This window comes from Rhipicephalus microplus, chromosome 3 (assembly GCF_043290135.1).
Source record: "Rhipicephalus microplus isolate Deutch F79 chromosome 3, USDA_Rmic, whole genome shotgun sequence".
In the NCBI taxonomy this organism is placed as follows: domain Eukaryota; kingdom Metazoa; phylum Arthropoda; class Arachnida; order Ixodida; family Ixodidae; genus Rhipicephalus; species Rhipicephalus microplus.
In genome coordinates this window covers 167,384,941-167,402,529 of record NC_134702.1, presented here as the reverse complement: position 1 = coordinate 167,402,529, position 17,589 = coordinate 167,384,941, and the positions used below count along the sequence as shown (strand labels likewise).

General features: G+C 46.0%; 1 protein-coding gene across 1 annotated transcript in view; it reads right to left on the bottom strand.

Annotated features, from left to right (window-relative positions):
• Window positions 1-17,589, bottom strand: part of LOC119170644 (nose resistant to fluoxetine protein 6) — an 87,138-nt gene that overhangs the window by 52,687 nt on the left and 16,862 nt on the right. Inside the window, exon 3 of the mRNA XM_075890471.1 lies at window positions 8,257-8,495. Within this exon, the coding sequence (XP_075746586.1) occupies window positions 8,257-8,495 (239 nt within the window). The remainder of the gene's footprint in view (window positions 1-8,256; window positions 8,496-17,589) is intronic.

Below are 17,589 nucleotides of genomic sequence, written 5' to 3'. Positions count from 1 at the left end.
TATGTGTCCGTTCGTCCATCTATTCAACACTCCAAGTACCACCATCTCGCATCTTTTCATCATATATTCCCCATATAGAAGCACCGCTATCCAGCGGACATTCCAAGGACTAAATGAGAGGTGGCACACGCACACTTTCTTACGGCTTGCGCTTCGGGCCCACTTCCCACCTCTAACCACCTCGAGTTCATGGTATATACTAGTTCACTCTATTCATGGCACTGCGGCCGAACGCTCGCTAAACCTTTCGAAAACCAAGGAGGTTACGCCCAGCGAGTATGACGTAGCAAACTTTTTCAGTCAGATAGTGCTCAATGTGCATGCCAATGGCTGCTAATGGGAAATGAGAGGCGGAGAATTCGGCTTTTACTTTCTTACGGCTTGTGCTTCGTATTTACTTCCCATTTTTAACCATCTCGAGTTCATTCAAGGTATATACAAGCTCATTGTATTGATGGCACTGTGGCTCAACGCTCGCTAAACCTTTCTAAAGCTAAGGAGGTTACACCCAGCGAGTATAACGTAGCAATCAATTCTTGTCAGATAGTGCTCAATGTACACGCCGATGGCTGCTAATGGTGATCGCAGCCTGCGCGTTAACTAAAAGCCGAATGCTCCTGTCTCTTATTCCCCGTTAGCAGTCATTGACATGTACATTGAGCACTATTTTTTATTGTTCAACTACGCACAGAAGAAGTCTCTCACCGGTACCACCTTGGAGGTCAAAATGTTATAGTTGTTACATACTACGGGGGACGAACGGGTGCCGCTATAAGGAGCTTTGCCCCTAAAAAAGACACGCCTACTGACACAAACTTGCAACTTTTATCGATTGAGTGATCATGTCTTTGGTCTGAGTTGCGCGTCTGTGCCAATGTGTGTGTCTGGTTTTTCCGTGTGTGTCGAAGTAGCGCAATTATCCCTTTTGCGTTAATAGCTAGCTATCAAGACGTAGTAGGTAGCTGTTACAGCTATTACGCTGTAGCATCAATGGGGCATCGGTTTGCAGCCCATCAGTACTATCAGTATGTTTTTTTTTTACTTTGTCAACTAATACAATTTGAAGGGCACATTTCGAGCGTCCCTCTTGCGTTATGCCAATAATCAATTCTCGCGTTCTTTGTGCTGCGTTATCGCGACGCGCCAGTGCATCGACGTTCGGTCAATGTGGACACTGTAAGATTGGCGTGGCATATTCGTCGTATGAAAAAGGCGAGTGAGCGTCGAGTTTTCCGGGAAGGAAGCGCAAGGAAGCCAAGTGGTGGTTATTGAGTTGCGACAAAAGAACTGCCTCATAGGTGAAAACTGCTTTAGAAGGTATACTTGCGCTCAAGGCAAATGGGAGTGCTCGGGGTGTCTCTGGGCGACATAATAACACTCGTCTCGTATAGCTTGGCTGAGTTCCCTTTCTCGATAATTGCGCTCTCTACTCTCCTAATAGTGCGATGTCATGCCTATAGTCGCTGGCCAGTTGTGACTATGAAACACCACACGTGCAGCGAGAATGCAAGGAAAGTCGCTATATGGATGATGAGATGACTGTCGTTGTTATGAGGGCGGAGTGTACCTTTGTCGTTGCGCGTAGAATCACGTGGTTGTACACTTAACGTTTCAACTCCTGCTTGAGCACCCGCCGCGGTGGTCTAGTGGCTAAGGCACTCGACTGCCGACCCGCAGGTAGCGGGATCGAATTCCGACTGCAGCGGCTGCATTTCCGATAAAAGCGAACATGCTGTAGGCACGTGTGCTCATATTTGGGTGTACTTTAGAGAACCCCAGGTGGTCGAAATTTCCGGATCCCTTCACTACGGTGTCTCTCGTAATAATATGGTGGTTTTGGGACGTTAAACCACACATATCAATCAGTCAGCTCCTGCTTGTGCGATGACGGCTGTAGCGAAGCGTAAGTGTTTATGGTGCTTCGATCTGCACGTCTGTGTGTGATCCTGTTTAGAGAGAGAGAGAGAGAGATAAAGATGCAAGGCAAGGCAGGGAGGTTAATCAGACGCACATCCGGTTTGCTACCCTGCACCGGGGAATAGATGAAGGGGAGAAAAGAGGTTGCAGAGAGATAAGAAGGTACACACAATTACGAGCACACTCGGGGGAGGACACACAGCTATTTTGCTTCCACAACAAACCCAGGCACACGCGTCCACCAACGTGCGAAAGGGCACGTACGCACACATTGGAACGAGCACACACACGCACGCGCACGCATGCATGCACACATTCTTACTGCCGGTACGCAAACGGCCTCGAAGAAAGCACTGCTTGCTGCAAAGGGAGGCCGCCGTATACACCCAAGGAGGTTTTTAAACCTCCTTGCGTATACCCAGTAAGCGCCACGCGGAGCACGTGAGCGGATTCCGGGATCTGTCTTTGGCATCGGCGCCGCATACTCAAGTCAAGGCTCCACGCAAGGCACCGCGCAATGCTGTGTATACGGAACACTGTATCAGCGTCATCTCAAGTGATTAACAGATCGAACATGACCTGAAATCCCACTTCTGTTTAACCTCCTTTTGCTCAAGCCGTTTCTATTAACTCGGATACGGAGCACCGCATTGCCATTTATAAGAGTCCTACGCACTACTGCTTCTATTTCTATGAGTCTTGTTTCCTCTTTAAATTTATTGTATTATTGGCTTCTCGAAAAGAGCATACGGAACAAAGTCGAAGTCATTGAGCACACAGACTGAGATCCAAGAAGCACATAAAGCGCTAAATGTGACGGCTGGCTGTAAAATAAACTACACCGCTGTGTCTACAAGGTTCCAGAAACACAGCAGCGCGTCTGCGTTGCTCGGCGTTTCAGAGGCGGCAATGCCCGTGTATACGCTTCTCAAATGTCGTTGCTCCCAATCTGTTCATACAGTACGACCCTATAGATTTAGCTTACAGCGCTTTGCGCTCCGATTTCTCGGGCGTTAAGTCTTCCAGAGCCTTTCGAAAATGAAAAAGGGAGTAGCTTAATTTTATATGAACCGCCAGCGAACACTCTCAAATCGAGAGAGCTCGCTGATGTGCGAGAATTACAACCAAACTTAAAAGCGTTCTGCGAAATTTTGGATCGCGTGTTGCGCTCTCAATAACACAGGACGCCTCTACAGTTTAGATATCGCCACTGACGACCGAGATCCTCAAAAAAAAAGTAATGAGAACATAATGTATAGTGCTTTGTCATTGAATGATTTCTGCCGTGGTTCTCTTGATCACGGCACATACCATATCCATAGCATCAAAATTACGTAAATGGTCTTTGTGAAATGGGTCTTCTGCTTCCTGATACGAAGATGAAAGGACGCCGTAGCCTGTCGGTATACTCGCAACAGAAACAAAACGTAAGAAAGAAAAGTAAACAAACTGACGCGAAATTTCTGTCACGTGCTATAGATACAAGTATACAGCATCAGAATACAGCCTTTTGGATCGAACATAGCACAGGCGATTTTGCAAGCAGGACGTAAGTTTCATACTCTTGGTTTAACAAGAGACAAAAAAAGGCAAGCCAGGTAGGATGTAAACTGTCCCTCGTAAAAGGCAGTCGCATGCAGTTATTTAAGTAGACCAGCCTGCAGAACAATGTTATTTGGCGCTTTACAATGAGCAATTCAATGTATAGAAAACTCTGTCACACCTATGACAAAAATAAAGCGATACATAAGTAAGAAATAAAGTGATGGCTAAGCTGCGACATCTCACGAAGCAGCCTGGATGGACGATTTGAGTGAATCAAACACGCACATGCCGTGCGCTCACTACTGAGTTGTTTATATGCCGCCGTTAATAATAAACAATTTTTTTCTTCTATCGCATTTTGTCATTTAGCAGAAGCCTTCACTTTTTTACACGTCTTGCCTGAATAGGTGCGTTGCCAAAAGCCCGAGATGAACTAACAGAGCCAATGATAAAATTATCTCCCTTATACAGAAAGTCATGTTAGTCGGAACAGGGCGTAGCAGAAAAATTGCCATTATTAAAAACTAAACTTTGCTTAATGAACTTTGCGCCATATGATATTTACGTCACGAATGATAATGTTCAATATCATTAAATCGTGTGGTTAAGCACCCTATCAAGCTTTCTCAGCTGCCACTGCCCAAAAGCACCGTACGTAGTCAGCTATAAATTTATACACTGCATTCCCTTATGCATTCTAAATTACGATCACACTACTATCCGCATATGTAAAGGACTTAGAGCTAGATGAGGTTCTTGATTCGCGCATGGCATAAGCATTACTACCCGTTTACGTGAGCATGCATAACTTTTGGTCTTTTTTTAAGACAGGCTCTGCGATATCATCTCTCACCCTAATCTCTTGGAAGCGTTGGTTTTCGAACCAGGTCAGGAAGTTTTTTGTCCTTAGCACTAATAATTTTTTTATTTTTTTCCTTCTAAAGAAAGTCACGTCCGAAACAGACTTGCTGACGACTGTGCGTTATATGTTGTCGTGATTGCCTATTTCTTCACTACGGCCTTTCGGTTCTTCATGTATTTGAATTATTTTGCTTTTTGAATAATTTTAAATATTTAGTTACTGAACTATATTTTTTAGCATATTTTTTAGAACTATATTTAGAACTATATTCAGAACTATATTTAGAACTATATTTTAAAACAATACGTTTAGAACTATATATTTACCAGAATATTTAGTAGTGAATCAGAAATGAATCTTTTATAAGGACAACATTGTATTTATTTAGCAGGAATGTGTTCTCTGATTCCTACCATTGACGCTCAAGCGGTGCATGCTTTAAGCTTTAATCGCAATCGTTTTTGTTTTAGGACAAGATATGGCAGATTCGTGCGCCTAGGTTTGGGAAAAGCCTTCAGTTTGCCGAAAACTTCGATGGAGGTAGCTCTGTCGCCACGTACAGTTCGAATAGACAAGCATCTGGACGTAAGAATGTAATGCGTCGTGTCACTTCCTTCGAAAACACGGGTCCTATGCGCAGTACGCGGTTGAACAATCTTTGTTTTTCTCTCTCTGTTGTTGTTTACGTTTTACCACGTTCGACGAACCGTGGACAGTGAATGAAAGAAAAGAGGATAGAACGCATCCACGAGGAAATTCAGTGCGCCATGCTCGATCTAATGCATTGGCATTTGGTCGTCGCTACTGGAAGCGGTGTGTGCCTTGAGCGGTTGTTCTTGAAATCGGCCATGGGCGAAAACCTGTCAACCATGTCGACGACGTTTCGGGCGCGGAACCTTCCTCGAACGACCGACTCGAGGACGCACACGCGTTTTGCCATTTGCGCGACATTCCGTGTAGCCAAGTACATTGCGAAATTAAAACAACGCGCATCGTGACTGCGAGTGATGATGGCCTTGACGACGGTCGTCTTGAGCAGTGACCTTCAACTACGCCACGCCGGAACGCTTGCCGATGAACGCCGAATTCGATGTACCTGGGAAATACTAAAAAAAAAGTTGTACGGCGTGACGAAAGAAACCTGTAATTTTATTACGGTCTTGCATGCCTCATCAAACGCGCATATTTACTGGCATCCCCGTTGGGCGGCGCCAACACAAGTAACGCAAAAAAATAATAATCGCGTAGTAATGTCACCATCATGACGTCATCATAAAGTCATTGAGAAGCCCTATAACGTAATGTATTCACGGGTGTGTTCCAATAGTCATAGATAGGCGGCTATACAGAAATCTAAGTGGACGGCGGCCATCCTAAATCTCATTCTAATTCTCCGGTAACCGGCAAAATAGACAGCTTCGAGAAGACGGCATAGTACACAATAACGATGCAGGCTACTTTGCTGTACAAACAATATGGTGGCTATGCGAAGTGCTCGAATAGGTCAGATATCACCGGAATTGTCGTCTGCACAAAAGCAGACGCTTTTTCAGACGCTCCGCGTGAGTAACGTTCAAATTTCTTGGATTTGAACACCAAAGAAATTTGAACACGAAATAAGCTAAAAAATCTAACAATTACGTTTGTTTATGTAAGCTTTTTCTTTTCGGCGCGAGGTGGCGTCTCGTCGCATAGACTTCATCCAGACGTGTTCCATTTTTTGAACAAAACGGGCTCCATGCTGTCTTCTAAGCTGTCAGCGCAGACTGTCTAAGATACTGTCTAGAATTGGAGCAGAATGGGCGTAATAATCACATAGAATATTGATTGGTCAAACGTAGGCCGATATAAGAGGCCGTGCGAAACGAGTGGAGTGCTCATATATTGCAAAGCCTCCGGTCCTGGAGGCATCCCTAATCCCCTCAGTGTCCGAAAGCTTTCAAAGAGAGGTGCGGGAGGTTCAATACTTGGAACAAGAAGAAGTGGATGGTTTTCGCGTTCCAGTCAAATGAGGTGTATGCACAAATGAACCTGCAAGTTTTCTTACATTTTGTTTTTATTGATCGATTGATTGATATGTGGGGTGGAACATCCTAAAACCACCATATGAATATGAGAGACGCCGTAGTGGAGGACTCCAGAAATTTCAATCACCTGATGTTCTTTAACGTGCATCTAAATCTGAGCACAGGGACCTACAGCATTTTCGCCTCCATAGAAAATGCACCGCCGCAGCCGGTATTCGACCCCGCGACCTGCGGGTCAGCAGCCGAGTAGCTTAGGCACTAGAGCACCGCGGTGGGGTATTGTTTTTATTGCCGGAAAATGTTCGACTTAAACTATAGCCAGGTACAGATTCAGAAGGCAGCGGTGTTTCCTGCTTAATGGTCACCAAAAGCACATTGAGTTGAAAGGCGAGATAGTAGTTTCTTCCTCGCCTTTGCTTCCCTTTATACTAGCGCCATCTTTTCCTCGCCACTCGGTTGATTGATTGATTGATATGTGGGGTCCCAAAGCTGCCATATGATTATGAGAGACGCAGTAGTGAAAGGCTCCAGAAATTTCAATCACCTGGGGTTCTTTAACATGCATTCAAATCTGAGCACACGTGCCTACAGCATTTCCGCCCCCATCGGAAATGCCGCCGCCGCAGCCGGGATTCGATCCCGCAACCTGCGGGTCAGCAGCCGAGCACCTTAGCCACTAGACCACCATGACGGGGCTTTCCTTGCCACTCATTTATTCACAAAGCACGTGTAATTTTAGCACTATAGGCGTTCAGTCGCCGTCAAGATTTCGTTCTTTTCGAGTGCACGCCGCTATCTCCACTCACGAAGTTTCAAACGCATCAAACGGAGTGAGATCCGCTTACCGCTCCGGGCATTCATGCAAGGCAAAGCAGAATGGACGCATGACTGCACAGCGAAAGCGGGTAAGAGATAATTCACAATAGATGCCTTTTGGATATCCACCAACCGAGAGCTTACTTCGTCCTGACGTCACGTGAACAAACCGGTGATGTCACGGATTGCGCCACAAGAGCGCGAGACGCTGGGACTGAATAACGCACTTGTTCGTATATTGAGAGGTTGTTTAGGGTTCTTTAATGGCACATGGACACAAACCTTCACCGATGAGCGCGCGCTCTTCAGTGGCGTCATGTGTGAAAGGGTTGTCGATTTTGCCTTCGGAGAACATCGCCTATTGCAAGACGACTATTTCTTTAGTCGCTTAGAAAATCGGCTGCCATGCTTCGGTCATATGTGCACGGGGCCCCTCCTATGTTTTTGTGTATCCATTTGTTGGTGCACACTACACGTTCAAGATTAGGCTGACTTGCTGTGCCATTGTGCAAGCGACCCGAATTTACCTATATCAAGAATACTACAATGCATAATTAAAGTGTCATTGAGCAAAAAAGAAAAGCTTGACCATGGCAGTGATGAAATCTTGCGCAAGACGGAAAACAACTTGTCTGCTGGGTTTGTGCTAGTGGTTGATTGAGTAGAAGAGCATGTAAAATACATCGAAAGACGTTTAAGAAAATAGTGTTGCGATGAAATTAAGAAGTTCGCCGGCATAGAACGAATGGCAGCCCTAAAAACATAAGAAAGAAAAAAAAACACTTATGATTCACAAATAAACCTTATGCTTACCTCGTGTTTCCTTCAACTTTCTGTACACTCTACGTTCTTCATAAAGGAACAAAAAATGGTAACAGGTTAAACGGTGACCACAAAATTGGATAGTGAATACAGGCCTCGATTGGTGATCGAACGTTATAGAGGTACAGAATCGATCGATAAAACTAGAAATAGTTATAGGTTTAGTTTACTAATACTGGTCTAACACCAGCAATGTGTGTCCGTATCACTCAGAACATACCCCATATTTTAAAGAGTTGTGCAGACTTGTAAAAAACGACAACTCACGCTGCCATTCCCCTGGATGTCGTCACTCTCCGAAATTCTCGTAACCAATGAAGCTGCGTTCGTAACCCACAGCAGGCTGCAGTATCGGCCTTCCATGGCGGTGGGCGCACGGTCACTGAACGCCAAGCTCTCCGCGTCACCGTGCCCGATGTCCAAGCACTCGTCGTACGAGCCAGGGTCCGACGACGGAGACGACGTCGTGAGAACACCGCTGGGGAACTTGCCTGTGGCGTCCAGAACTGCGTGCACAGGGTAAGAAATTGTGTGTATGACCAATTGAAAGAACTTAATTGCTCAATCTGAATTCAGAAGCTCGGAAGAACAGCTCGACTCAGATGACTGGTGCAAAGTAACAACTCAGAGCTGGCGGTTCTTCATCGTATTTTGTGGGTGTATTTTGTGGCATAGCCACATCCCTCGTTGTAAATAAAATGAAAATAACTTCCTCTGCTTGGACATGCAGTGAAATTAACACACACGTCCTCTATGCATGATTCGCAACACAGAATAATATATTGCCGTAATATAGCGTGGTACAAGCGCACATTGGCGTCTGGCGTCAGAACTTGGGATTATGATGACGTCATGAGCAACTCGATTTCCTAGTCAAGATGTCTCTTGTTAATTTATTTGATAGAAAACATGCATTTGTTTGTGTTACGTCTGTACAGCCGCTTGTGACTGTAGACGATTTATTAAAGGACAGGAAACGTGAACAAGTTCAAAAGCGTAGCCCAGGCGTTGGAGTCACTCCTGGCCAGCGTTCGACGCCAGGCTCGCGCTCGTGCCACAGCGCCAGTGCCCCGCGCGCACTTCGTTAATGTCGTCTTCTAAGGCGACATGTCACTCTTCCTCCCTTAGACGAAGTCTCCATAGCGGTCTGGAGGTCGCCTAACCTCTGGTGGTCGCAGTTGCCGAGTGGCCACTGCCTGTGACGTCGACGGTTGCGAGGGAGTGTGATCTTGCATCTCGGGCGATTCAGGCGGTTGAGCAGCTGAGCTCGATGGCGTCTCTTCTGGCGTTGCGTCCAAGAGATCGTCAGCTGCGCTCCAATCTGTCCGCGATTGGGTTGTTTGTCTGGTCTGACTCGTTTTCCTCATGTGATTGAGGTGACGCCGAACCTTTCCTTGGTCGCTTTTTACAAGCCAGGATCGTGGTCCGACGCGGCGCAGTATTTCGCCTTCAATCCAATCTGGCTTTTTCAAAAACTGCCGGATAAGCACTCTATCCCCTATAGCGAAGCGGCGTGATTTTTGCAATGCCTCCTGGCTCTCAGGACTTCGCTTATCCGTCTCCCGCTTAAGAAGATCGAGAGGGCAGAGCAATTCTCGTCCGAACATCGCTCTCGCCGGTGTCATACCTGTGGTAGTGTGTATTGTCGTGTGCTGCCGATACAGAAATCTTGCAAGTCGGCACTGTATGGACTTGTCTGCATCTTTCAACAGCGCTCTTTTCAGCTCCGCCACATAGCGTTCTGCCTGGCCGTTTGTTGCCGGATGATATGCTGGTGAGGTTGCAGCCTGTATGCCGTTCGACGCATAGAACTGCTTGATCTCGTTGGAGATGAATGCTTTTCCGTTGTCGGAGATGACCTTTCGGGGAATGCCGAACGTTGCAAAGAGGCTTCGGAGCACGTCGATTACAGCCGCGGATGTTGCTTGTGTCACGTGCCGGACTTCCACCCACTTTGTGTATGCGTCCACAACAACTAAGTAGGTGCGTCCGAGTAGTGGCCCCGCGAAGTCAACGTGCACCGTGTTCCATGCTGTCTGGGGACGGTCCCACGTAGGAATAGGAGCTTTGGGTGGGCTCTTTTGCGTTGCTTGGCATTCACGGCACTGTCGCACCGTTTCCTCGATCACCTTGTCCATTCCGGGCCACCATACGTAGCTCCTTGCGCACTTCTTCATGGCTACCATGCCTCTGTGACCCGCATGCAGAAGTGCCAGAACACGGGATCGTGCTGAGCTCGGTATGATCACTCGGGATCCAAGTGTGATGCACTCGCGCTGTAGTGCTAGTGCGGTCGCTCGTCGTCGGTAAGGAGCAAACTCATCTCCAGTGAGTTTCTCCACTGTACCATCCTGCACTGCCTTGTACAACCTCTGCATGATGCTGTCTTGTTGTGTCAGGCGTGCTATCTCGGCAGCAGTCAACGGAGGTCTCGATAACGCTTCGAACAATAGTACGTCACCTGGAGGCCAGGGTTCATCGAGACGTTCTTGTAATGGCAAACGGCTCAACGCATCCGCGTTTTGATGGTTCTTGCCACGCCTGTAGATTATGCTGTAGTCATACGCCGATAACTTGATGCACCATCTGGTCATCCGTGGAGAAAGGACTTGAGCCGTTGGCTTTTGTGGACCCAGTATGCCGAGCAGTGGTTGGTGGTCAGTGACGAAAGTCACCTTTCTTCCCGCAATATACTTGTGGAACTTGTGGGCTGCAAACACCACAGCAAGGCCTTCTCTGTCCAATTGAGCATATTTGCGTTCTGCCGGCCCTAGCGTCCGAGATGCAAAAGCGATTGGCGCCTCTCTATTCTGGTCATCACGTTGAGACAGAACAGCTCCTATGCCATATGGTGAAGCATCACAAGAGACAAGAAGCTCCTTCTGTTCGTCGTAGTGTGCCAGTACGGTCTGACTGAGCAGCAATGCCTTAAGCTTGTCAAAGGCTTCTTGATGCTTTGTCTCCCATCTCCACGTGGCGTCCTTCTGAAGAAGCTGGTATAGGCAGCTGGCAACTGTTGCCCTGTTCTTCAAGAATCTGTCGTAGAAAGCCAGCATTCCGAGAAATGATTGAAGCGCTTGTTTGCAGTTTGGTGCTGGAGCGTCCGTTATGGCTCGAACTTTCTCTTCGTTTGTGTGGACGCCTGTCTCGTCGATTCGGTGTCCCAGAAAGAAAACTTGTCGCACCGCAAAGCAGCACTTGTTTTTTCCGAGGCGCAGATTGTAGTTTCGTAGCCTCTTCAGCACTTCTTCCAGTCTCTCGGCGTGTTCCGTGGCGTCTTTCCCACTGATGATCACGTCATCTAGGTATGCGCACACGCCTGTGATGCCTGACAGCATTGTCTCCATAAAACGTTGAAAAATGGCTGGGGCTGCAGAAATTCCGAAAGGCAATCTCTTGACCCTGTATAGTCCCTTCAGCGTGTTCAGGGTCAATATCTCTGCTGTCTCTGGCGTCACGTGAAGTTGCTGGTACGCTTGTGCTAAATCCAGGGTGCTGAAGACCTTGCCTCCCCTCAAGTGGCTGAGCACTTCATCAGTTGAGGGAAGTGGGTAGTCTGCCTTCTTTGATACCTGGTTCACTGTGCAACGGTAGTCGCCGCATATTCGCAACGAGCCATTCTTCTTTCGAACCAGTACGAGAGGCGTTGCCCAATCCGAATGCTGTGCTGGCTCGATTATGCCTTGACTTTGCAGTCGATCCAATTCTGCTTCTACAGCTGACCGGAGCGCGAAAGGAACCGGCCGTGCTTTTAGGAACTTTGGTTTCGCTCCTTCCACGAGGTCTAGTTGTACCGCTGGACCGATGTGTCCTGATATGTCCTCGTCGAATACAGATTGGTACTTGTCGAGAAGCTTCGAAACAAGTTCATCGCCGGATACATCATTGATGCCCGTGATCTGTATACCCAGGTGAGGAAACCAGTTTCGTCCAAGGAGGTTACAACCTGCTCCCTTGATGACAACAAGTGGTAGTGTCATGGTTTTGTTTCCGTGCGTAACAATCACCGTTGCACATCCGAGAACTCGAAGAGACTGTCCTGACCATGTGCGTAGGAGCATGTTGTCGGTCTGAAGCCGTGGTCGATCATCTGTCCACGTAGCTTTGAACGTGACCTCACTGATGAGTGTGCAGGCTGCACCCGAGTCGACTTCAAAATCCAAGAACTTGCCATGTACGCGTAGCCGAGTCATGACCTTCTGTGTGCTGCACGCGTTGGTTACGGTGTTGAGCTCGTAAAGGGCCACGTCTGATGAGTCCTGCTGAGTCGACACTGGTGCTGAGGCAGCTGTCGAAGTTCCTTGTTGGGGATATTCGATGCTGTTGCTCGTTTTTGCTTCTTTCCGCTTTTTCAGACAGGCTTTTTCAATGTGTCCGCGTTTCTTGCAGTAGTTGCAGGAGACTGTCTGGAACTTGCAAGTGTCCGGATTATGTAGCGCGTTACAACGCCAACAGCGTTGTTTCTTCTTTTGGGCAGAGGCACTAGAGTGACCTTGGTTGTCTATCTTGCATGTGCTTATGCAGGATTCGTGAAACTCTTTAAATTCGGTTTTCACGCGTTTCTGGTCTTCGATGGCGTTTTCAGCTCGCAGTGCAAGGTCGAAAGCTTTCTTGAACGTCAAGTCCTTTTCTGCGAAGAGCCGTTGCTGGACCTGCTCGTTCCGAAGACCGCAAACGAAACGATCACGCAGCATGACGTCCATAGGCAGCATTGTCGGATTCGCTGCAGTGTCTGCGCTTGTCCCGAAATTGCAATCTGCTGCTAGCTTCTTGAGCGCCGTGACGTAATCACTGACCGTTTCGTCGTGCTTTTGGTCACGTCGCTGGAATCGTGCCCTGCAGAAGACCTCAGACGGTTGTGGATCGAAGTGAGCCTTGAGCATCTTGACTATGTCCTCGTAGCTCACTTGGTTGGGCTGCTTGGGTTGAACGAGGGCGCAGACGATGTCATAAGTCTGTTCCCCGCACAGCGTTAGCAGATGAGCACGTTTCTTCGATGCGTCCGTAATCTCGTTAGCCTCGAAGAAGAACTGTAGCCTCCCATACCAGGATCTCCAGGAGCTGGGGCTGCCGCTGAATTCGGGTAGCCGACCGAAGTCGGGCGTCGCCATGTTATTTCCTTGACGTCGGTGGAGTGCCGATGAGTCGATCCAGTCTTCCTCGTCGCCAACTGTTACGTCTGTACAGCCGCTTGTGACTGTAGACGATTTATTAAAGGACAGGAAACGTGAACAAGTTCAAAAGCGTAGCCCAGGCGTTGGAGTCACTCCTGGCCAGCGTTCGACGCCAGGCTCGCGCTCGTGCCACAGCGCCAGTGCCCCGCGCGCACTTCGTTAATGTCGTCTTCTAAGGCGACATGTCAGTTTGTATTTGCCACCACTCGAATAAGGACTGTTTATATTTCTATCCTTTTATTCACACTTCTGGCAGTTCCTGTTCGACTATGGTACCCGTGTAAGATAACACGTGATGTTGTAATTTTCTGAGTACAGTACTTGCGGTATGTTTCTGCTTTCCTGCCAGGGTGGCACGACCAAGTCAGGCTTTTACTTAGCCTTTAGTCGTGTACCCCAAGGCAATCTTGTTCAATTTTGCCTTGAATAAAGCAAACCAAACCAAACCAGAAGTCATCAGTCACCCACTTTAGAAGGAACACGTCCGCTACTGATCCCTTAAGGCCACGTAGTGTGTGCATGACAAGTGGGAAAATATTTCATACACTAAGTGTTTTAAGTGCACACTAGGAACAGAATGTGGCTATCACGTTCAATAGAGGCGAAGCTTAATGGTCTCCCAACCTCATTTGCTTGGACTGCTTGTGAAGGCTGAGAGAAATTTTTTTTTGGATTATGAAAACTTCTTTTTTAACCAAACGAAACATGTGTTATGATGTGCCCCCCCCCCAAAAAAAAAAAAAGGCCCAGTATGCAATACATCCCTTGACACCATGGCTTGGCGGCCACGGTAAGTAAAACACAGTTATAAAAAATGAACAAGAACATGTTTTTTTTTGCTTCAGGACCACTATACGATTACCACAGACACACACCGTAGTGAAGAGATTCGCAAGTTTCATCCATCTGGTTTTCTTTATCCGGCACTGACAACGTACAGTGCATAGGCGTCAACCGTTGCGGTTCAGCCAAAACACAACTGCCGGGATCGAACCCGCGACCTTCAGTTCAGCAGCCGAGCACCGCAACCATTGTTTCACCGTGGCAGATAAGAGCAAGAACGACGATAAACAAGAGCACACTGGCGTTATCTTACAGATTGAAAAACGACACACTTGATTCTGTGTTTTATTTTTTGAAAGAAAAGTACCCAATCATACAACCGTCATGCATTGCCCCTGTTGCATTCTGCATTTCTTAGTTCTCGAAGGTCTCCTGGTATAATTTTTTTTTATCGTTTCTGTGCCCTTGCGTACGAAGGCCGCCAGGGGCAGCCGCTGGAATCGAAACGAACCCCACGTTTTGCCTTATCTGTTTTTTTTTGTTTCGTTTCTTTTATCGTGCAGCTTTTGAAAGCTAAAACGCAGCGCTTACTCACGACTCCCCTGCAGGACTTTCGTACGCGTAGGAGCGGATTCCAATGTCAGCGTTCGGTTTTGCGATCCTGTTGCCGCACCTCGGGTAGCGCGACCATCGGAAATTATGATAATAAGAAAGAGGATAAACTTGGCGAGCAGTCAAAGATTCATGCAACGAGAGGCGACCTATAGATAGCCGCAAAAAAAACAAGATAACTTCTTATGCCTCTGATGTGCTTTTTAGTTTTTGTTTGTTTGTTGCCTGTGTGTTTGCGTGTATTCATTCGTGAAATAGTGCAACCTTGCGAGCTTTGTCAGATCTGAGAAAGCAGGATCAATGGTACTGGCATGCTGCGCTGAAAGCCTCGGAATTTATTTAACGTTTGCGTTCACTTATCACTGACCCTAATCAGTGTATATGATTGGGTAGATAGCCGTGGGTGTCGTCGTACTTCAAACGAAGGCTTCAAAGATGTGTGCAGAATACTTTTGCCAGAGATTGATGCCAAGATGACCTGAATTGCTGAACATCGTTCTTTAAGAGTACGTGAGAGCATCTGGGCGCTTTCTGTGTGTCAGTAAAAGATCACGCTACAGAAAGGAGTGAAGAGAATAAATAACAAAAAATGAACAAACAAATAAGATATATATATATATATATATATATATATATATATATATATATATATATATATATATATATATATATATATAGATAGATAGATAGATAGATAGATAGATAGATAGATAGATAGATAGATAGATAGATAGATAGATAGATGCATTTAAGGGAACGATTGGTGACGGAATAATCACTAGATCGTATATTTTGATGTCATATCTTTTTTTTACGCTTTTTATGAATAAGCGGAATGGAGAGGTATTGACGTCAGAAATTTGTAAGGTTTTCTAGACAAAGCCACATTACACGAGGTAAATTCATCGAACAATTTTTTTCGTCTGGACGATTCTACTTCAAGAATTCTATCACTGGCTTCCAGAGCGCTGCACTCGATGTATGAAACGGGGAGTATAATTTCTAGTTATAATAACATTCAAGCACAATGGGCGTATGACCACATCAATAAAAATGTCCAAACTAAACCATTGGTTGTGAATGTTGATGATGTGAAGAAGATCGGTATACCAATAAAAATTTACACGTCGGAAATTCGAGAGGAAGAGCGGCCCTTCATCTCTCAATGTATCAATCTCAAAAGGCGTCTTATCTATAAACTGAAGTGTTCGTGCACTTTTTCTTCAAAAATTGAAAGAAACAGAGCGTGCTTGAAAAAAGCGTCCTACAATAAAGGTGCGGTGTATTCTGAAATGACACACTTTGAATTCCATGATGAGAACTGGAACGATGTAATTCATCGGCAACAAATTATTGGCAACAGTCGGTTGCAGCGTTCCTCAAGGGTCACTCCTTGGTCCACGCTTACTCCTGATCTATATCAATTATTTACCTACTAACACAAATTCCCAAGCTTGTTTGTTTGCAGATGACTGTGTACATTATCGGAAAATAACTAGCGACTCAGACGTGACATAATTACAAAGTGATTTGGATGCCGTATCACAGTGGTTCCGCAAGTGGCACATGGAACAGAACGTCGCTAAATGCTGGTGCATGCGTGTAACCAGGTGCAATGTTACCTCTCCGTCCTATTCCCTCAACAATTTTCCCCTGCAAAGCACGGCTTCGTATCGCTACCTCGGCGTTTACATATCTAACAACTTGTCACTGAAACATCACGTTAGTGACGTATCAGCTAAAGCAAACCAAGCCTTGATTGATTGATTTGTGGGGTTTAACGTCCCAAAACCACCATTCGATTATGAGAGACGCCGTAGTGGAGGGCTCCGGAAATTTTGACCACCTGGGGTTTTTTTACGTGCACCCAAATCTGAGTACACGGGCCTACAACATTTCCGCCTCCATCGGAAATGCAGCCGCCGCAGCCGGGAATCGAACCCGCGACCTGCGGGTCAGCAGCCGAGTACCTTAGCCACTAGACCACCGCAGCGGGGCCAAACCAAGCCTTAGTTTACTTGAAAAGAAAGTTCTATCTTGCCCCACCGTCACTAAAACTGTTTCTTTGTACTACATACGTTCGCCGTCAACTAGATTACGCCTCATCTGTCTGGAATTCGCATTGCTCTACAAAAAAAAAAAAGCATTGAGGCAGTGCAAAATCGCTCTGTTCGCTTCATCTCGTTTAACTACGACTGCAATGCCAGTATCACAAACATAAAAGCTGCTCTTAACCTCCCTTTCCTAGCAGCCCATAGAAAGGACTCACGTATATTTGTATTTTCACAAAATTTACAACAAGAACCCCACTCTTCGTTCCTTGTTGATACGCCCAGCTCCATTCCGCTCAGATCAGCTTGATCGTCATCATAAGGTTCCGATACAATATTTTTCAAGTAGTGCAGGCTCGCAATCATTTAGCGCCAGAGCAGTAGGTGATTGGAATAACTTACCAGCCTTCGTAACTGATGTAACTGATACAACTGCATTTAAAAATGTCTTATCAAGCCTTCCGTATTGTTACCCGTTTGTTTCTTCTGCGTATTGTACTCTGCTAGATTTTAGGTATTTTTTGTAATTATTCTGTAAATGCTTACACTTTTACTTTCATAATAATATTGTTCATGCTCTTGTTTAATATGTACAAAGCGAGCCCTTATATACTGTATATGAACCCTGAGGGAACAATAAATAAATAAATAAATAAATAAATAAATAAATAAATAAATAAATAAATAAATAAATATCGGCTATAAAACAGTACAGCAGTTTATACAAAGTCCGTCTTGCTATAGGTCACCTTCTCCAAGTTACCTAGTATATATACACGGTTCTGTGCTTTCTCCTCACCAGCAGCTTTGCATCTTTGCATTCCCTCCAACGCTTTTCTGACTTCTATCATTACTTGTGAGATGCCATCTGGGTTACTGCTATTTCTTATATTAAGGTCGTGGTTGTCCCGGCTACTGTACAGATTTATGTAACACTCCTCCACTATTTTAACTATCCTATCCATAATTGTAATTACTTT